Genomic DNA, 22504 nt, shown 5'->3' on the forward strand with positions numbered 1-22504 from the left:
ACCCTTCTTGAGCCCAGATGGGCACATGTATAAGCAAGTAGATGGGGTTGCTATGGGTTCTCCCCTAGGTGTCCTGTTTGCGAACTTCTACATGGGTACCATCGAACAGAAGGTCTTAGTTGACATGAACTTGAAACTGGCCATATACTACAGGTAGGTTGACGATATTTTTACACAGGTACCTGATGTCAGACATCTGCAGGAGCTGAAAGAGGCATTTGAGTGGAATTCTGTGTTGCGTTTCACTTACGAGATGGAGAAGGATGGAAAGCTGCCCTTTCTAGATGTAACAGTCATGGAAAGTAGCGGAGGTTTCCGCACTGCAGTCTACACTAAGGAAACGAACATAGGAATGTGCCTCAATGCCAACAGTGACTGCCCAGACAGGTACAAGAGGAGTGTTGTTAACGTTTATGTCGATCGTGCTCTCAGCCACAGCTCAGGATGGAAGCAAGTCGATGAAGAACTCTGTAGGGGAAGGCAGGTCCTAGTCAACAACGGCTTCTCCAATGGTTTCGTTGAAGACATCATAAGAAGGAAGGTGGAATGCCATGCAACCTCTGAAGAGACAACTAACACAACACCTGTACCCCCTATTAGACTATTTTACAGGAACTTCTTTTCCACAGCTCATAAAACGGAGGAAAGGGTCCTGAAAGATATTGTTGATATGAACGTTATCCCTACAGACAAAAATCCGAAGATACAATTGACGATTTATTATAAAACCAAAAAAACGGCCAACCTACTCATGAGAAACTCTCCAGACACAAAGCAGAACGCTTTAAAAGAGAACAACGTCGTCTATGCCTTCAAATGCCCACTTGGGGACTGTAAGCCTCAAAGAACTCAGTATATAGGCAAGACAACAACATCTCTTTCCAGGCGATTAACGATGTATATGCAACAGGGCTCCATTAAGGAACATATAATCTCTTCCCACAACCAAACCATCACCAGAGTAATCTTAACAAACAACACAGAAATCATCGATAGATACAGCGATAGCAGGCGGCTTTACGTCTGCGAGGCACTACACATCAAGAAGTCAACACAAGCAATCAACAGCCAATTAAAGCATAACTATATTTTACCCACTTCAAGACTTCTCACCAATATAGAAGCATCAAGAAATATGAACCAATAGGTCCTTTGCAGTTACTTCCACTGTTCCCATTAATTTACCCTATTTATACCCATTGTTTCGTGTTCTGTCTTGTGTTGAAAGTTTTGTTCACCTCATCCAAAACTGATTTACCATATCACCTCTGTGTGCCCAGTATTGACTCGTTAATATTAATATTGATGAAGTGATCTATATATATGCTGGAGTATTGACTAGTATATTCATGTGTATAGTGATTTACTGTGTTTAGGGCCAGTATAGTGATCTACTGTGTTTGTTCACAGTATAGTGATCTACTGTGTTTATCGACACTATAGTGATTTACTGTGTTTATTGTCATTATAGCGATTAACTGTTTATTGACAGTATAGTGATTTACTGTGTTTATTACCATTGTAGTGATTTACTGTGTTGATTGCCAGTATTGTGGTTTACCGTGAATTTGAAGAAATGATAGGCGCTTCACGCCGAGATAGTGAGTAACAAGCACAGTGAGCATACAGTGAGGGGGGCGTGGCCTCTCGCGAGTTGCCGAACGCTCGATAATACTGAATTTGGAGCGTGGGAATATGTACGGCGGTGGGAGAGTATTGCCATCGCGTAGTGTTCCAGATTTATGAAGAGGGGGTGATTAGCTGCTCATGTATTTCTTGCCTTGTTGTTAATTCAGAGCTATAATACTTTAATATTTTAAGTAAAATACAAAACCCACCATCGTGTTTGTGTTATCCCTCCATTACTTGGTGCTATTGGCTACATATAGAGAGAGTAATTGAGACATATACCTGCCTACTACCAGATTTCATTAGTGTGATCTCTGCCACTACTACCACAATTCCACAATACCACTGACGTGTTACTGGACATGGAAAACACCAGTTGGCGACCTTTCAGTTAGCAGTAGAGCCTTTTGTCGGGGCGGGCACATGATCAAGAGAGTAAATCGTGTTCCCACTCGCCTTCAGGCTACGAGGTCAGCCGGAGGTAGACTGGGAGACTCTCCAGGTGAACAGTGGCACCTTGAGGATTGAGTGAAGACCCGCAGGGCTACAGTAACCAACAGTTATCACTACTACTACTTGGTGGTGACTGTTGAGAGGGAGAGACATGTCGACCTTGGCGACCTAGGGAGCCGGTCGGCCGAGCGGACAGCATGCTGGACTTGTGATCCTGTGGTCCTGGGTTCGATCCCAGGCGCCGGCGAGAAAAAAAGGGCAGAGTTTCTTTCACCCTATGCCCCCTGTTACCTAGCAGTAAAATATGTACCTGGGTGTTAGTCAGCTGTCACGGGCTGCTTCCTGGGGGTGGAGGCCTGGTCGAGGACTGGGCCGCGGGGACACTAAAGCCCCGAAATCATCTCAAGATAACCCTAACCTTGCCAGGATATTAAGTACGATTACTAAACCCCGACAATGTGTGTGTATATATATATATATATATATATATATATATATATACATATATATATATATATATATATATACACATATATATATATATACACATATATATATATATATATATACACATATATATATATATATATATATACACATATATATATATATATATATATACTGGACATATATATCTATATATATATATATATATATATATATATATATATATATATATATATATATATATATATATATATATATATATATATATATATATATATATATACACACACACACACAAGTACAGAGAAAATTGAAAAAAATTACAAGAGAAAATTGCTCCTCGAAACTCAGCAACAGCACGGGCCCAGCAAAGCAAGCACCCACCCAGAGCCCCTCAAGGTGACAACATCGTGACACCATTTCAGACCCATTAACCGTTGGTGAATCTGAGGTCTACAAAGCAGCCCTTTCTTTTCCACCTGGGTCAGCAGGCGGCTTTACAGGGTTAAAACCTCAACATATCAAGCAAATGTTAAATCCTGCGGTTGGTGATGCTGTACAAGATCTTCTTATGGAACTCGCAAGGTTCGTCAACATGTGCCTGGCTGGTGATATACCTGAGGTCATCAGGCCTCTCTTTTTTGGTGCTCCCTCTGTGCTCTCAAAAAGAAGGACGAGGGAATCAGGCCAATCGCTGTTGGCAACACTCTCCGACGCCTGATTGCCAAGGCTGCTACGAGGGTTGTCAGCCAGCAAGCGGCTAAATTGCTGAAACCAATCCAGCTAGGATTTGGAATCCCCCAAGGCTGTGAAGCGGCTGCCCATGCAGCACGAGCATACATCACCAACATTTCTGATGAAAAGGCCCTGCTCAAACTGGACTTTAAGAATGCCTTCAACATGGTAAGAAGAGATGCTGTACTTTGTGCCGTACATCACCATTTCCGGCCAATCTACCCGTTCAAACTATCGTACTACAGTGGCGAGTCAAAACTGCTCTTTGGTGAACATGAAATCAGATCATGTGAAGGTGTTCAGCAAGGTGATCCTCTTGCTCCCCTTCTTTTCTGCTTAGTCTTAAAAGAAATCACCGAAAGCTTGTCCAGCGAGTTCAACATCTAGTTTTTGGATGATGGCACTATAGCTGGCACCGTAGACCACCTCTTGTCAGATATCAGGAAAATAAGGGAGCAAGAAGTAAGCCTGGGTCTCGTCCTGAACCCTTCCAAGTGTGAAGTGGTCTCCTCCAACCCAGACATCGTAGCTAGAATAAGGTCTGCCTTGCCTGGAGCCCATGTCATTAGGGCCGAGAACAGCACCCTCCTTGGAGCCCCCCTCGGGTCTAACGCCATTGAGGAGATCCTCGACAAGAAAATCGCAGACCTTAGGCGGATGAAAGACAGAATAGGTGACATCGATGCCCACGATGCTTTTTATCTCCTCACCAAATGCCTATCCCTTCCGAGGCTAACCTACTTTCTGAGGTGCACCCCATCTTACGACAACCGAAAGCTTGAAGAGTATGACCTCTTACTAAAGACCATGCTGGAAAAAGTTGTTAACCTCCCCCTTAACGAATGCCAGTGAAAACAAGCCACTCTTCCTGTCAGGCTCGGTGGCTTGGGTGTCCGTACCGCCACCAAATTACTGTCCCAGCCTTCCTGTCTTCCTCCACACCATCAGATGACCTGGTTAAGGAAATTCTACCTGACACCCTGAGTGATGTAGCGGGAATACAGGACCCCCAAAACACGGAATGCGACACGAAATGGGGTGCCATGGCAGACCCAGCACTCAGACCAGCCATGTCGAAAGCCAAGAAACAATCCAGCTGGGACAGCCCCATTGTAGACAAAGAAGCCACAGCTTTGCTGGAGGCAGCAACAACCCCCAGTGATCGTGCAGCCTCACAGCTGTGCAGGCTCCCCATGCAGGGGACTTCCCCATGTCCCCATGTCTGCGACAGGCACACGTCTTGATCCGCAGGAGCTCTGTATTGCAGTCGCTCTCCGCCTTGCTGCCCTTATCCACACTGTTCACAGGTGTATTTGCGGCGAGGCAGATGCTGACGAATATGGATTGCATGGCCTGCACTGTGGAAAATCTGGTGGTTGGCACACTAGACAGGACGAAGTCAATGACATCATTAAAAGAAGCCTTGCCTCTGCTCAGTGTCCAGCGGAGAGAGAGCCACGCAACCTACTGAACCGTGACTGTTAGCTTTGCCGGCCGACCAGACGGAATCACACTGCGTCCGTGGAAGGGTGGCAGGCAGTTAGCATGGGACTATACTTGCGTATCCACCCTGGCAACGACATACATCACCCTCTCTGCCGGCACAGCAGGAGCCGCCGCGACACACAGAGAAAAACAAAAGGCAGTCAAGAACAGGCAATTAGATCAACGGTACAACTTTGTTCCAATAGGGTCTGAGACCCTAGGCCCATGGGGTGAGAGTGCAAGAAGGTTTCTTAAGGATCTTGGTTCCAAGCTCATTGACACCACAGGTGACCCTAGAGCAGCAAGTTTTCTCTTTCAGCGCCTCAGTGTCGCGATCCAGAGGGGGAATGCTCGCTGCATCCTCGGTTCCTGCCCGGCGTCGGAGGAGTTCGAGAAAATCTACAGCCTCTAGGAAGCGAACTTTTTCTTGTGTCCTCTTAAAGTTCATTTTTTGCATAAAATCAGATATGTAACTGTATAACCTTGCATAATAAAGTGTACACCATAATAAAAAAAAAGGGGGGTGGTAGGAGAAGCGAACACTCTTTCGTATTCAGAGTTAAATGGCAAGTTTTTCCCTGAATGCACTGTGTTTCCTTCTCTGAGGCTGTGGGTCCCTATAATTTCACCAGTGGTGGTACCCCCCTATATAATATATATATATATATATATATATATATATATATATATATATATATATATATATATATATATATATATATATATATATAGACATATGTCGTACCTAGTAGCCAGAATGCGCTTCTCAGCCTACTATGCAAGGCACAATTTGCCTAATAAGCCAAGTTTTACTGAATTAATTGTTTTTCGACTACCTAACCTAACCTAACTTTTTCGGCTACCTAACCTAACCCATAAAGATAGGTTAGGTTAGGTTAGGTTAGGTGGGGTTGGTTAGGTTCGGTAATATATCTACGTTAATTTTCACTCCAATAAAAAAAAATTGACCTCATACATAATGAAATGGGTAGCTTTATCATTTCATAAGAAAAAAATTAGAGAAAATATAATAATTCAGTAAAACTTGGCTTATTAGGCAAATCGGGCCGTGCATAGTAGGCTGAGAAGTGCGTTCTGGCTACTAGGTACGACATATATATATATATATATATATATATATATATATATATATATATATATATATATATATATATATATATATATAATATATATATATATATATATATATAATATATATATATATATAATATATATATAATATATATATATATATATATATATATATATATATATATATATATATATATATATATACTTATATATATTGTGACGATAATCTCCTTCAAGAGATTGAGCCTGCTCTTCCCTCCAAAAATACGTCTCTACAAATCTATAAAACTAATATGGAAGAAATATCCAACAACGACAACAACATCTCCAAGGTTTGCCAGAGAGCAAAACGTATGCAGCCAGGAACACCTGCTCCACCTCAAACCGCCAAACTACCTGTCTTGTCGCCTGCTCATCGCTGATTGGCTGCGGGTCCAGCTGCAACTGCACTTGACCCACCATACTACTTGATGTCTGGGGCCGCCACGACCTCAGTCCTCAGAATATCCCGTGCTTTCGACAAGTTAACACGTCTCGTTGGTAGACTAAGCCCCAGGCTTACGTGTACTAAGAGAAGTGATAGCTTGAAGCCAATATTCCGGCACCTATTTACTTTGTTTGCCATACAGTTGTTATTTGCTCACTTGTCTTAACGTAACTTTTCATTTTGCCATTTGATTATTCTTATTACTTTGATTGATTTTATTATACGAATTTGTATGTCCATTTTATTCATGTTTTGCTTTCTTTAACGTAATTAAAATTTTATTGTTAAAATTTACTTGTGTTTTGTGTGTCTTCTCCTTACCTTACCACAGACGAAGTTCCAGATTTTATATTTTTTTTTCTATATGTGACGAGGCCATACCCCTAGCTTTTGAACAGCCGAACACCAACGCGTTACCGTCACAATATATATATATATATATATATATATATATATATATATATATATATATATATATATATATATATATATATATATATATATAAGGGACTTGAACCCTGGTCACCCAGATGGCAGGTACGCACTGATACCCATTGCACCATACTCAGAGCCCATAAAGAGGTGGGAATTCTGGGTTATTTAACTCCCAGACAACTCAACCTCTCCAGGCAATGGTATAGTGAGAGGCAATTGACGTTTTCTATCAAGCCCGTGTATATGGGAGAACACGTGGTCCATGCTTAATGCACACACTTGCCTAAACACACAAGTTAGAAGTATAGAAACTTTTAGACACACAACACCCATCAGAGGACTTGAACCCTGGCCACCAAGATGGCAGGTATGCACTTATACTAAGTTCACTATACTGAGAGGTCTTAAAGAGGTAGGAATTCTGGGGTATTTAACTCCCAGACAAACCATCCTCTCCAGGCAATGGTAAGAATTCTGTTCAATATGTCTTCAAATGCCTCATATTGTTTTTTTTCCTATAAATAGTTATGAATACAATGTAGAAATTTTTAATTGCTGCTGTAGCTCTTGCCTAAGGTGGCGTACATTAGGCCTAATGTATACATTTTTATGCCTAGGAAAGGTTAGCGTCCAGATTTTGGCATGGCATTTATGGTAATCGAACCGTACAAAACATCAGGTTTTTTGTAAAACAGTAAATTTATGCTTGTTCCATCAATAGTTGTCAAAGTATATTAAATGTGTGGAGAATGTGATGGTTATAAACCTTAATAAGTCATCCGTAATTTGAAGACAACACCTCACCAGCCTCCTCTTAACCCCCATCTCCCTCTCCCAAAACACTCCCCCCCCCCCCCACTCCCACTCTCCCCTACCACTGACTACACACACACACACATTCATTACCCCCCCCCCCACCTTTTCTCAATTCTTCTGTAGCATACCAGATATTCCTTCCCTACATCCAAAACCCTCTCAGACAGTGGTACCCCATCCATTCCCTTCACCCTCTCCCACCACATGACTACCTGACCTGAAGTGGCCATCTCTGCCCCCGCCCATACAATCTCCCTCTTCCCCCCCCCCTCTCTCTCTCTCTCTCTCTCTCTCTCTCTCTCTCTCTCTCTGCCCCCTCCCCTGCCTAACCCTATCAAAACATATCAGGGAAAGGGACAAAATGGCAGGAGGATGCAACAGGGACACAGGGAATAATCAAAGTGACCAAAAGAAGGAAATGTTAACCCAAGTTTTGGGGGAATTTTGGAGGGAGATACATGAAATGAGGATTACAATTAACAACCTGCAAAGTGAGCTGACATCAGCAAGGGAGGAGATAAGATCCCTCATGGAGAAAAATAAAGAGGCCAACCATCAGATTATCATCCAAAGGGAAGGTGGGAATGTTGCATTGGAAGGAAATGCCTCTGTACCTGAAACATTTGTGGAAAGACTGAGAAAGAGCTCAGAAGCCATGGACACAGTGAGGGAGGTAGCCATGCAAGCAGCTACCTCACAGGAAGCAGGAAGGTGCACCAGTCAGCTGCTGGAAAGAAAAAGATCTGTGGTAGTTGTAGGCATCAAAGAACAGAAAGGATCAAATAGGCAAGAATAGAATAGCAAGGATAGTGAGGCAGTACATGGGCTACTGAAGGGGTTACAGATAGAAGGGGTTGAACAAAACATTTAAAAGGTTTTCAGTTTAGGCTGGTACAACAAGGAAAGAAACCGACTGGTAAAGGTGGTGTTTACATACAAAGCCACGAAGGAGGTTATTCTAGAATGGAAGAGTCATCTGCATTATGTGGAGGGATACAAAAAAAAGTATTCCTGACGAGGGACAGGACGAAGGAGGAAAGAGCCAGGGCAGCAGAGGCAAGGAGGAAGTGCAGGGAGAGAGGAGTAAACCAGGAAATCGCAGCCCCCAACACAACAGTCCCAAAGACAAGAGGGGAATCCAAAACCAGCATCCCAGCAACACCAGAGGAGAGGGCAACACCACCACCCTCCTCTGCATAGAAACCCTCCCTTCCCCTCACCCTACCAGCTGCACCCAAATGCTCACCCAAAACCACCCCATTCTGACCCTGTAACCCCTCCCCCAGTCCCACCATGTCCCCCTCCCGCCTTTCCCCCCCCTGTTCCCCCTCCCCCTTCATCCCATCCCCTCCCTATCCCTCCTTCCCCCCTCACCCCATATCCTGAATGTCCCCCCTATCTCCTTAACTCACACCCTACCTATTCCCCCTTTCCTTAAACCCCCACCCCCCCACCCCAAAATCCTCTGAGACCCTGCAAACCACCTCATAGATCTTCTCACCCAGGGAACAGCTTTCCCCACCAGCAGAATGCTCACTAAGAAGGGGACAAGAAAATGAATAGAAGAAAGTGAGCTTCAAGGCAATGTACACTAACATAGATGGGATTACAAATAATACAAGTGAACTCAGAGAATGGGCACTAGAAGGAAACCCAGACATAATAGCACTCACAGAAACAAAGCTAACGAAAACCATAACAAATGCAGTGTTTCCACAGGACTACTATGTAGTGAGGAAATAGAGAAAAGGGAGAGGAGAAGGTGGTGTAGCTTTGCTGATAAGAAAAGGGTGGAGTTTTGAAGAGATGGTAATTCAGAACTGTGAAGGTTTCAGTGACTACCTACCAGGCACCATAGCAACTGGAGGACAGAAAATTATAGTAGTAGTCATATATAACCCCCCACCAAATGACAGAAAACCCAGACAGGAGTATGATAGAAACAACATGGCCACCATCAATATAATAGATAGAGCAGCTTCTGAGGCTAGCAGGAACGGATGCAGACTACTAATCATGATAAACTTCAACCGTGGGAAGATAGATTGGAGAACAGAGACCCACATGGAGGACCAGACACATGGAGAGCTAAGCTCCTGGACGTGGCAACAAGAAACGTTCTAAGTCATCACGTCAAGGGACCGACAAGAATGAGAGGAGAGAATGAACCAGCCTTGCTCGATCTGATATATACCCAAAATGAGTCGGATATAAGGGAAGTTAAGTTGGAAGCCCCCTTGGGAATGAGTGATCATAGTGTATTGAGCTTTGAGTACCTGGTTGCTAGGAATTATCTCCCCCCAAAAAAGAACTGGGAAACAAAGGGCTGGCCTACCGAAAGGGAAACTATGAGGAGATGAATAAATTCCTAAGGGATATACCATGGGGCACAGAACTCGGAACCAAGTCCGTCCAAGACATGATGGACTATGTCACCCAAAAGTGTCAGGAGGCTGTAAGCAGGTTTGTCCCGGCCCGACTGGAAAAAACAGAGAAGCAAAAGAAGAATCCGTGGTCTAATATGGTATGTATGAAAGTAAAGGAGCTGAACAAAAGGGCGTGGAGGAACTCCCGTGATAACAAAATACCAGAATGTAGAGAGATACCAGAGAACCAGGAACGAGTATGTTAGTGTGAGAGGAGCAGCTGAGAAAAGGTATGGAAATGATATAGCTAATAAAGCCAAGACCGAACCAAAGCTACTACACAGTCTTATCAGGAGGAAGACAAAAGTGAAGGAACAGGTGATGAAAGTTAGGATGGGTGAGGACAGGTACACAGAGAATGACAAAGATGTGTGTGAACTCAGCAAAAGGTTCCAGGAGGTCTTTACAAGAAAACAGGGAGAAGTCACGGTGCTAGGAGAGGTGGCAGCAAACCAGGCGACCTTGGAAAGGTCCGAAATTACAAGAGATGAGGTCAAGAAGCACCTATTGGAACTAGACGTGAGAAAAGCAGTTGGGCCGGACGGAATCTCACCATGGGTATTGAAAGAGTGTGCATGAACACTTTGTTTGCCACTCTCCATAGTGTATAGTAGATCACTGGAAACGGGAGACCTACCAGAAATATGGAAGACTGCTAATGTAGTACCAATAAACAAAAAGGGTGACAGACAAGAGGCACTGAACTACAGGCCAGTGTTCTTAACTTGTATACCATGCAAGGTGATGCAGAAGATTGTGAGAAAAAACCTAGTAACACATCTGGAGAGAAGAGACTTCTTGACAACCCATCAACATGGGTTTAGGGAGGGGTAAATCTTGCCTTACAGGCTTAATAGAATTCTACGATCAGGTGACAAAGATTAAGCAAGAAAGAGAATGATGGGCGGAGTGCATACTTTTGGACTGTCGGAAAGTCTTTGACACAGTGCCCCATAAAAGGTTGATTCATAAGCTGTAGAAACAGGCGGGAGTAACTGGTAGGGCGCTCCAGTGGATAAGGGAGTACCTAAGCAATAGGAAGCAGAGAGTTACAGTGAGGGGTGAGACCTCAGATTGGCGTGAAGTCACCAGTGGAGTTCCACAGGGCTCTGATATACGTAAATGATCTCCCAGAGGGTATAGACTCATTCCTCTCAATGTTTGCTGACGATGCCAAAATTATGAGAAGGATTAAAACAGAGAACAGCGGTACAGAGAGGTACAGAGCTTTTAACATCGCTTGGACTCGATTTTATTTGATTGACTGTTACTCTTTGTGTTCTGTTCGACTGGAAATTGAGTATCCAGCGTCCTACTTTTCCAGTTATTCCCATTGACCTCATTTTGTGAGCTATCACCCCATGTTCACATTTGTCGAACGCCTTTGCAAAGTCTATGTATGCGACATCTGCATTTTGCTTTTCTTCTAGAGCTTCTGTGATTTTGTCATAGTGGTTGAGTAACTGTGACAGACAGGATCTTCCAGCACTAAATCCATGTTGTCCTCGGTTGTGCAACTCATTGTTTTCCATAAAACTAGAAATTTGATTCCTAATCACTCGTTCAAACACTTTTATTATGTGTGATGTTAGTGCAACTGGCCTATAATTTTTTGCCAAGGCTTTACTCCCCCCCCTTGTGCAATGGGGCTATATCTGCAGATTTAAGTGCTGCTGGTATCTCCCCTGTATCCAGGCTCTTTCTCCATATTACGCTGAGTGCTCTCGCTACTGGTACTTTACATTTCTTTATGAATATTGAATTCTATTGGTCAGGCCCAGGAGCTGAGTGCATAGGCATATTGTCAATTTCTCTTTCAAAGTCTTCCGAGTTTGTGGTAATATCCGTTGTATTATCAGCAGCTTGAATGTCATTCATAAAGAAGCTGTCTGTGTCATCAACTTTCATGTTGTTTATTGGTGTGCTAAACATAGCCTCATACTGGCTTCTTAGAATTTCACTAATTTCTTTGTTGTCCTCTGTGTACGTACCTTCATTTGTAATTAACGGTCCAATACTGGTTGAGTTTTTTTATTTTGATTTTGCATATGTGAAAAAATATTTCGGATATTTCTTTATATCTTGTATAGTTTTCTGTTCCAATTCCATTTCCTCAGACTCATATGATCGCTTCAACCTTTGTTCTGTTTCTCCGATCTCCCTGTTTAGGCTTATTTCCCTTGCTTGTGATAGTTGTGTCTGCCGAAGCATTTCCGTTATTTTTTTCCTTCTCCTGTACAGTCGTCTGCGTTCTCTTTCTAGAGTGGTCCTCTTTCTGCCCCTCCTCACAGGTACGTGCTTCAAGCAGACCTTGTAAGCTTCAGCTGTCAGTTGAGCTATTCCTTGTGTGGGAGTTTTGTCGCTTAAGACCGTCTCCCATTGAATGGTTGCAAGGTCTACATTTATTTTTTCCCAGTCGATCCTCTTATTGTTGAAATTGAGTTGATTGAATATTCCTTCTCGCTTGTTGGGTCTCTTAGACCTACTACCGATATTTATGCTAGTTCGCACTTCAATGAGCTTATGGTCTGAGTATGAAGTATTAGAGATTGTGATGTCTCTGATTAGTTCATCATTGTTTGTGAATAACAAGTCTAGTGTGTTTTCGTTCCTAGTTGGTTCTGTAATCCGTTGACTGAGCGAGAATTTGTCACAGAATCTCAAAAGTTCTCTGACCTGTGGTTGGTTATTTCCCGGGTCATTCCCTGCTATGATATTTGTGTTTGCCATTCTCCGTCTTAGACTCGGTAAATTGAAATCTCCAAGGAAGATAATATCTGGAGCTGGGTTTGCTAGGTTATCAAGTATGTTCTCTATTCTGTGCATCTGCTCTGTGAATTCCTTAACCGTAATATCTGGCGGTTTATATATTAGAAAAATAATTAGGTTTAGTTACTCTACCTTAATTCCAAGTACCTCTACACCTCATTAGTTGAGTTTAGTAGTTCTTTGTATACCAGGTCCTCTTTAATATACAGACCAACTCCTCCATTTGACCTAGTTTTTCTATTACATCTATATAAATTATAATTGGGAATCCAGATTTCACCATCCATGTAATCTTTTGTATGAGTTTCCGTGAATGCCCCTAATATTGAGTTTGACTCTAATAGGAGACCATTTATGAAATTAACTTTATTTCTTGACTTTGGCTTTAAACCTTGAATGCTTGCAAATATGAATGATTGTGCATATTGTGTGTCACTTCTGGGAGGCTTTGGTAGTTCTCCCTCCTCTCTACCCTGACCCAAGGTGTGTTGTTGTGACAATGGTTTGTCCAGTTTTGGAAGTGATACTGTTGAGTGTGGTAGTCTCCGTGTAGTTGGGGGGTGTAGTATGTGTGGGCTTGATGATGAACCGTAGTCCAGTCTTGGACATTTCCTCCTCTCCATCCGTACTCCTGCCACGTTTCTGCCTGTCTGTTTCTCCCTCTGTTTCTGCCTACCTCTAAAAAAATTTCAGGGCTATTATATTGGACTTCCTCTCTTATATAGCGCTGTGTACCTCTGATGTGGAAATCAGGGCAATGAAGATCGTAGCATTTCCTCTTATTAACTGAGAGTTTGCATTGCTTAGGGTGAAAATATCTACACTCTGTATCAAAACAACATCTGCCTTTCCCAAACCAGTTTCGGCATTTCCGTGGGTGCATGAATGAGCATTCCGTGCCTCTGGGCCCATATCTGCACTGTCCTTTTGCATAATACCTGCAAATATTTTCATCTGTGATTGTATTCTTCTTGTTTGTACCCGTGCACGGCTTGGCTACCTCTGTGTTTTTTGTTCCAACTTTCTCGTTTCTGCATTCATTCTCGGTATTGCCCTTATCTTTCTCCTTGTTGCTTTCGTCTTTCTCATTTGTGTTCTCATTAGTCTAATTTTTTCTCTCCTTATTCATATCACCAGTTTGCTCTACAATATTGCCTTTATTTTTGTGTACCTCGACACTATGTCCTTCTACATTGCTACTTTGACTCACTAAATTTTCAGTTCCTGGGTTGTGCTCAGAGTTCGTTGCTGTCTTTATATACTCTGCATATATTTCTGGTAGTTTTTGTGTGAATTGTAGCCTGTGTACTTCAGGAATGTTATTCATTAGTTTGGTGATGTTTTCCCACATCTGTCTGTCACTTTGACAGATCCAGTAGTTATCTTCCCGGTTTGCATATTGTGTAGGTAATCCTGTACAATTCAGGTGAAATCTTGTGTTACAAATGTTACATACAATGCCTACAACACCACATTCAAGATTCTCATGGGAATCGACAGGGTAGATAAAGACAAGCTTTTTAACACAAGGGGCACACGCACAAGGGGACACAGGGGGAAACTGAGTGCCCAAATGAGCCACAGAGATATTAGAAATAACTTTTTTAGTGTCAGTGTGGTTGACAAATGGAATGCATTAGGAAGTGATATGGTGGAGGCTGACTCCATACACAGTTTCAAGTGTAGATATGATAGAGCCCAATAGGCTCAGGAACCTGTACACCTGTTGATTGACGTTTGAGAGGCGGGACCAAAGAGCCAGAGCTCAACCCCCGTAAACACAATTAGTTGAGTACAATTAGGTGAGTACATTGTGTACGTTAATAAGTCAACTTGGCCTCTCAACTAATACGGCACATTGTGTACGTTAATAAGTCAACTTGATCTCTCAACTAATACGTCACATTGTGTACGTTAATAAGTCAACTTGGTGTCTCAACTAATACGTCACATTGTGTACGTTATCACCCCAACGCACAAATTACAAAGTACTACGAAAAATACCGGCTCACAAATATCAACGTTTCCTATTCATCAGTTAGTCAGGTTAGCTAAGTTGCTTGGGTTCATCATCAGTTTCTGGTTAAGTTAGTACCTTGCATTCTGTACGTTGTGGCAAACGAAAGCCACCTGCACTGTTCTTAGGAATAATGGCAACAAACAAGAATGGATAAATATCCCATTAACTGAGCTGGTCCACCGGATGGAGAGTCAACAGCTACGTCCTCACCCTTACAAATGTTAGCATCGTTCTGGCCTGAATGGCTCAAGGGTAGGGTTGTTAGGCTTCATTAACGACCGGCGATCTATTGAAGATCATAACACCGGGACGCTTTCTGAGTTGACCAACTCATTAGTTAAGTTTAATCTTACAAAAAAATGTGTTTAATCAAACGAACAAATAACACTTTTTTTATGTATGAAACATTACATAAGAATGAAGGAAACTGTAGAAGACCTATTGGCCCATACAAGGCAGCTCCTATATATATATATTTTTTTTTTTGAGATATATACAAGAGTTGTTACATTCTTGTACAGCCACTAGTACGCGTAGCGTTTCGGGCAAGTCCTTAATCCTATGGTCCCTGGAATACGATCCCCCTGCCGCGAAGAATCGTTTTTTCATCCAAGTACACATTTTACTGTTGCGTTAAACAGAGGCTACAGTTAAGGAATTGCGCCCAGTAAATCCTCCCTGGCCAGGATACGAACCCATGACATAGCGCTCGCGGAACGCCAGGCGAGTGTCTTACCACTACACCACGGAGACTGCATATATATCCACCCAATCTCATTCATAAATATATCTAACCTACGCTTGAAATAAACAAGAGATCCATTGTGTTACCCGGTACTTGGTTCCACAAATCGACATTATCCCTATTACGAAACAGTATTTACCCAGGTCTTTCCTAAATCTAAACTTATCCAACTTATTATCCATGGTTTCGGGTTCTATTCTGTGTTAATATATTCAATACCTTAATAGTATCTTATTATGCCCACTCATCCACTTGCACACGTCAGTCATCTCACCCTAGCTCTTCATATTTCTAGAGAATGTAAGTTAAATTTTTGGAATCTCTCTTCTAGTGAAAGGTTTCTAATTTGTAGGATTAACTTTGTCATCCTACACTGGACGCGTTCTAGTGAATTTATATCCATTGTGTAGTATGGCGACCAAAACTGAACTGCATAATGTAAATTGGACCTAACAATAGCAAGCCATAAATGAAGAATAACACGAGGTGTTTTATTGTAGATGAAAAGTCACAATAACATAGCTGAAAAATGTTGTTACGTTATCAAGTCATTATCAAGTCACAGTCGACTTGATAATGGTTCAGGACGGACCGAAACGTCGTCATCTCTTTAATTTCCAGTGTGTGGTTTGGTCCACAGGGGTTTTATTACTAACGCTTCGAGAAATAAATCCCAGTGTCCTATTTTATTATTTCGTATATATGTACATTGATTTTTGGCTTTAAATTCTTACTAATCATAACTCCCAGATCCCTAATATATCAGACACTCATAAGTAGTGTCAATGTAAGAATGAAATATTATTTTATGGATTTTAATTGATTAGAACAAAACCTTCATAGTCAGGGTCATTGACGACTGATTGACAGAGCCGCAGTCAAACATGGCCGTTTAAAAGGACAATAATTTTCTAATTCCATAGGTTTAGAAGATACAAGTTTAAGATGAGCACAAAGATAAAGAAATGTATTTTCTTAAATTACTCATTTTACCTTGACGCTCTGGTTGCTCTATAACACAAAAATCAGTCCATTTAGATTTTGTTAGACTCGTGTTCTTGTCCCCCAAAATAAGAGATCCTGGATGTATTCACCTAGTTGTGCTTACGAGGGAGGAGCTTCGGCTCTTTGGTCCGGCGAAACCGCGTCGTTGAGGGCAGTAATGTATATGGAACCGACGATCTGCGCTGAGAAGAGCACACGATGGATATGAGTGTGTGTGTGTGTGTGTGTGTGTGTGTGTGTGTGTGTGTGTGTGTGTGTGTGTGTGTGTGTGTGTGTGTGTGTGAGTGTGTGTGTGTGTGTGTTTGTGTGTTTGGAGTACCCAGGTCGAGGGTTCGAAACCCTGCATTCCCTCCAATGGATTTTCTCATAGGAAATGTGTTACAATATTCGTCCATCAGGTGACTGATGCCTGTGCAGCTCAGGCAAAGAGGAAGGGGAAAAACCTTTTATTCCTGGCAACGCACTACGAGGTTAGCAAATCTATAATATGAGTAAATCTTCCATTCACCAGGGCTCTAGGAGACTCGAACCGTCGACCCCAAGCGTGTGAGACCGAAGCTCTAGCGACCGAACTATTGAGTAGTCATAATATTAAAAATTATTTTGTGTAAATCTATTTGGTTGGTGTGCTGTCTCTCACTGATATATAGAGTTTGTCCCCCAATGGACGTCATCGACCTCCAGGTCCCTCTGGTACACACGCGATTACGCAAAATCTCTGAGGCCAAACTCGAAAAGGAAGATTTGTGTCCATAAAGTGCTACTTGACTTCCAAACCCTCATGCTAATTCCTTAATACGACCCAAGTGGTGCATAACTTGCTGTATTGAGCAATCTAGTGGAAAATATATATTTTGACAGCAGTTTACCTCTCAGTCACGTTTTGAAGCTCTCATTACAAACCAACCAGTGTCGACCAGGGATCAATTTTGACCGCCTTTGAATTGTTTGTTCTTTTTGGAAGTCCGGTTTACTGATTGTTAATGTCCTCGTTCTCCAGTGAACAGCAAATTACTGGGTGATGAATTCTTCGTGCTATTATACCAACGGTTTTGCAACAGGACAGAGCGCCGGTAGATCACGACGAACTCAGATGTGGCGAGAGGCAGCATTTCTCTCCACGATAGAGCTACGGTCTCACAGCATGCAGGTCGGCGTTCAATCCCCGCGACCGTCCAAGTGGTTGAACACCATTCCTTTCCCACCCCGTCTCATCCTAGATCCTTATCCTGACCCCTTCCAAGTGCTATATAGTCGTAATGGTTTGGCGCTTTCCCCTGATAATTCCCCCCCCCCCGCTCTTCACCGCCAGAGGTGAGGGAACGCTGGTATGGAACAAGACCCACACCCCCAAGACCCACATCCCCAAGACCCACATCCCCAAGACCCACATCCCCAAGACCCACATCCCCTAAATCCACATCCCCAAGACCCACATCCCCAAGACCCACATCCCCAAGACCCACATCCCCAAGACCCACATCCCCTAAATCCACATCCCCAAGACCCACATCCCCAAGACCCACATCCCCAAGACCCACATTTCCAAGACCCACATCCCCAAGACCCACACCCCCAAGATCCACATCCCCAAGACCCACACCCCCAAGACCCACATTTCCAAGACCCACATCCCCAAGGACCCACATCCCCAGACCCACATCCCAAGACCCACATCCCAAGACCCACATCCCCAAGAACCCATATCCCCAAGACCCACATCCCCAAGACCCACACCCCCAAGACCCATATCCCCAAGACCACATCCCCAAGACCCACATCCCCAAGACCCACACCCCCAAGACCCAAATCCCCAAGACCCACACCCCCAAGACCCACATCCCCAAGACCCCCACCCCAGAAGACCCAACATCCCCAAGACCCACATCCCCAAGACCTACATCCACAAGACCCACATCCCCAAGACCCACCCACCCAAGACCCATATCCCAAGACCACATCCCCCAGACCCACACCCCCAAGACCCACATCCCCATGACCCACATCCCAAAGACCCACATCCCCAAGACCCACATCCCCAAGACCCACGCAGACACGTGTTATGGAGTCCAACAGTAGTCCGGAAGGCACTCTTGCTTACAGAAGCCTGCAAGCCATCATCAAATGTGCCGTCATGAAGAAACTTGTACTCAATCAATACAGCCTTTGCCGCATTCATGACGTTTTGGGTTTTAGTAAAAAAACTTTCAGATCTGTGTGTGGATTTCTCCACGCTAGTTATTGGAGGAAGTGATGGCCCTGAACCCTGATAAAAATTATGGCTGTTAGCGAGCGGTGATCAGGAAATAAAGTAACTTTAACAGGTTTTGCAGCACGAGAAATGAAGATCGTAACCCAATTAAAGGCTAAACATTTTACACCATCGCTCGGCGGGCTCACGTGAGGCGAGCTAGTAGACGCTGGAACTAATTACTGCGCATGCAACAACGCGCAAAGTGATTGTTTTATGCAAATTCTATTCGATTTATATAGTCGCCTGGGACCCAGCAACGCCATCTATTGATGCTTTTCCTTTTATGAGGAAAACGCTCATAAAACGGAGGAAAGGGTCCTGAATGATATTGTTAATAGAAACGTTATCCTTACAGAAAAAATCAGAAGATACAATTGACGATTTACTATAAAACCAAGAAAACTGCCAACCTACTCATGATAAACTCTCCAGAAACAAAGCAGAACGCTTTGAAAGAGACCAATGTCGTCTATGCCTTCAAATGCCCACTTGGGGACTGTAAGCCTCAAAGAACTCAGTATATAGGCAAGACAACAATATCTCTTTCCAGGCGATTAACGATGCATAAGCAACAGAGCTCCATTAAGGAACATATAATCTCTTCCCACAACCAGACCATCACCAGAGAAGTCTTAACAAAAAACATGGAAATCATCGATAGATACAGCGATAGCAGGCGGCTTGATATCTGCGAGGCACTACACATTAAGAAGTCAACACCAGCAATTAACAGCCAATTAATGCACAACTATATTCTACCCACTTCAAGACTCCGCACCAATATAGAAGCATCAAGAAATATGGGCCAATAGGCCCTTTGCATTTACTTCCATTCTTCCCCTTTAACTTTACCCAATATTTCGTGTTCTATCTTGTGTTGAAAGTTTGTTTTCACCTCATCCAAAACTGTTCTAACATATCACCTCACCCAAATGCAGGTATATAAAATGAAAAGCCTTTTGAATTATAGCATAGTAAGATATCTGTTTTAGTGTTTGCAGGTTATAGTTGTGTGTGTAAACTAGAGTCTTTGAAAATGTAATAAGTTATTACGAAACGCGTTCAAGTGTCGCGTCAGACTAGAAATAAAAATGAATTTTGGAGAAATGATTTTTCAATTACCATCGACAGTGAAAAGAACCATAAGAAATATTGAGAAAATTCGTGTTTGAATTATTAATCTTACTTTTCCGGTCACACATATATATATATATATATATATATATATATATATATATATATATATATATATATATATTAGTATATTTTGGTAGCAGTCTTTCCTGTAGACATATATTATTAAATATGACCGAAAAAGTAAGATTAATAATTCTAACACGAATTTTCTCAATCTTTCGTACATTTCTTTTCACTGTTGGAGGTAATTCAAAAATCAATTCTCCAAAATTCATTTTTATTTCTAGTCTGACGCGACACTTGAGCGCGTTGCGTAAAACTTATTACATTTTCAAAGACTTTAGTTAACACATACACAACTGAATAGAACTTACACATCTCCGGTTTTGTATATATCTACATTTGAGTGAGGTGGATGGGGTGAGGTGGTATTTAATAAGGTATTAATTTCATCAACACAAGCCAGAACATGAAACAATGGGTATTGAATAGAAGTGATTGTAGAAAGCCTATTGGTCTATAATTTCTTGATGCTTCTATATTGGAGCGGAGTCTTGAGGTGGGTAGAATATAGTTTTGCATTAATTGGCTGTTGATTGCTGGTGTTGACTTCTTGATGTGTAATGCCTCGCAAACGTCAAGCCGCATGCTATCGCTGTATCTATCGATGATTTCTGTGTTGTTTACTAGGATTTCTCTGGCGATGGTTTGGTTGTGGGAAGAGATTATATGTTCTTTAATCTAGCCCTGTTGCTTATGCATCGTTAAACGCCTAGAAAGAGATGTTGTTGTCTTGCCTATATACTGGGTTTTTTGGACCTTACAGTCCCCAAGAAGGCATTTGAAGGCATAGACGACGTTAGTCTGTTTTTAAGCGTTCTATTTTGTGTCTGGAGAGTTTCTCATGAGTAGGCTGGCCGTTTTTCTGGTTTTATAGTAAATCGTCAGTTGTATCCTCTGATTTTTGTCTGTAGGGATAACGTTTCTATTAACAATATCTTTCAGGACCCTTTCCTCCGTTTTATGAGCTGTGGAAAAGAAGTTCCTGTAAAATAGTCTAATAGGGGGTATAGGTGTTGTGTTGGTTGTCTCTTCAGAGGTTGCATGGCGTTTCACTTTCCTTCTTATGATGTCTTCGACGAAACCATTGGAGAAGCCGTTGTTGACTAGGACCTGCCTTACCCTACAGAGTTCTTCGTCGACTTGCTTCCATTCTGAGCTGTGGCTGAGAGCACGGTCGACATATGCGTTAACAACACTCCTCTTGTACCTATCTGGGCAGTCGCTTTTGGCATTTAGGCACATTCCTATGTTCGTTTCCTTAGTGTAGACTGCAGTGTGGAAACCTCCGCTCTTTTCCATGACTGTTACATCTAGAAATGTAATTAAAAGCAAAGGTCAACAGACTAATCGAAACTGTGAACGCCAAGAAATCAGGACTCCACCTGCCAAAGATTATTGGGGAATATAAACCTGGGTACGCGTATGGAAATGTCAAGACACACAAGCCTGGAAACCCACTTCGGCCAATCATTAGCCAGATACCCACACCCACGTACAGACTAGCAAAGCGACTCAACGGCCTGCTGACTCCTTATGTCCCTTGCGCCTTCAGCCTGAAGTCGCCAAAGGAATTTGTTGACTTACTGCGGGGCACACGGGCCACAGGAATAAGAGCCTCGTTGGACGTAGAATCGCTGTTCACTAACGTACCAGTGGACGAGACAATCGGGATGATAGCCGACAGAGTGTCTCGTGATCCAGCCTGTACTCCTCTTGACATACCAGAAAATATCCTAAGGAAACTACTCCAAGCTTGTACTAAAGAGGCACCCTTCTTGAGCCCGGATGGGCACATGTATAAGCAAGTAGATGGGGTCGCAATGGGTTCTCCCCTAGGTGTCCTGTTTGCAAACTTCTACATGGGTACCATCGAGCAAAAAGTCTTAGTCGACATGAACACGAAACCGGCCATATACTGCAGGTATGTTGACGACATTTTTTACACAGGTACCTGATGTCAGACATCTGCAGGAGTTGAAGGAGGCTTTTGAGTGGAGTTCCGTGCTGCGTTTCACTTACGAGATGGAAAAGGATGGGAAGCTGCCCTTTCTAGATGTAACAGTCATGGAAAAGAGCGGAGGTTTCCACACTGCAGTCTACACTAAGGAAACGAACATAGGAATGTGCCTAAATGCCAAAAGCGACTGCCCAGATAGGTACAAGAGGAGTGTTGTTAACGCATATGTCGACCGTGCTCTCAGCCACAGCTCAGAATGGAAGCAAGTCGACGAAGAACTCTGTAGGGTAAGGCAGGTCCTAGTCAACAACGGCTTCTCCAATGGTTTCGTCGAAGACATCATAAGAAGGAAAGTGAAACGCCATGCAACCTCTGAAGAGACAACCAACACAACACCTATACCCCCTATTAGACTATTTTACAGGAACTCCTTTTCCACAGCTCATAAAACGGAGGAAAGGGTCCTGAAAGATATTGTTAATAGAAACGTTATCCCTACAGACAAAAATCAGAGGATACAACTGACGATTTACTATAAAACCAGAAAAA

At 42.7% G+C, this 22504-nt stretch overlaps 1 protein-coding gene across 1 annotated transcript; it reads left to right on the forward strand.

The window, feature by feature from the left end:
* The first annotated feature begins 253 nt into the window (after positions 1-253).
* On the forward strand, positions 254-18623 carry LOC138363591 (uncharacterized). Its single transcript, XM_069322953.1, has 2 exons — positions 254-387; positions 17975-18623. Exons 1-2 carry the CDS (start codon positions 254-256, stop codon positions 18621-18623), a joined length of 783 nt encoding a protein of 260 aa, XP_069179054.1.
* The last annotated feature ends 3881 nt before the right edge of the window (positions 18624-22504 follow it).

This window comes from Procambarus clarkii, chromosome 11 (genome assembly GCF_040958095.1).
Source record: "Procambarus clarkii isolate CNS0578487 chromosome 11, FALCON_Pclarkii_2.0, whole genome shotgun sequence".
Taxonomy (NCBI): Eukaryota; Metazoa; Arthropoda; class Malacostraca; order Decapoda; family Cambaridae; genus Procambarus; species Procambarus clarkii.

Excerpts from the sequence above, each read along its gene's own strand:
- LOC138363591 (XM_069322953.1), top strand. The coding sequence starts at position 254 with ATGGAGAAGGATGGAAAGCTGCCCTTTCTAGATGTAACAGTCATGGAA. Across the intron at positions 388-17,974 it reads AACAGTGACTGCCCAGACAG|ACCCACATCCCCAAGACCCA; the intron begins GTACAAGAGGAG and ends CACATCCCCAAG.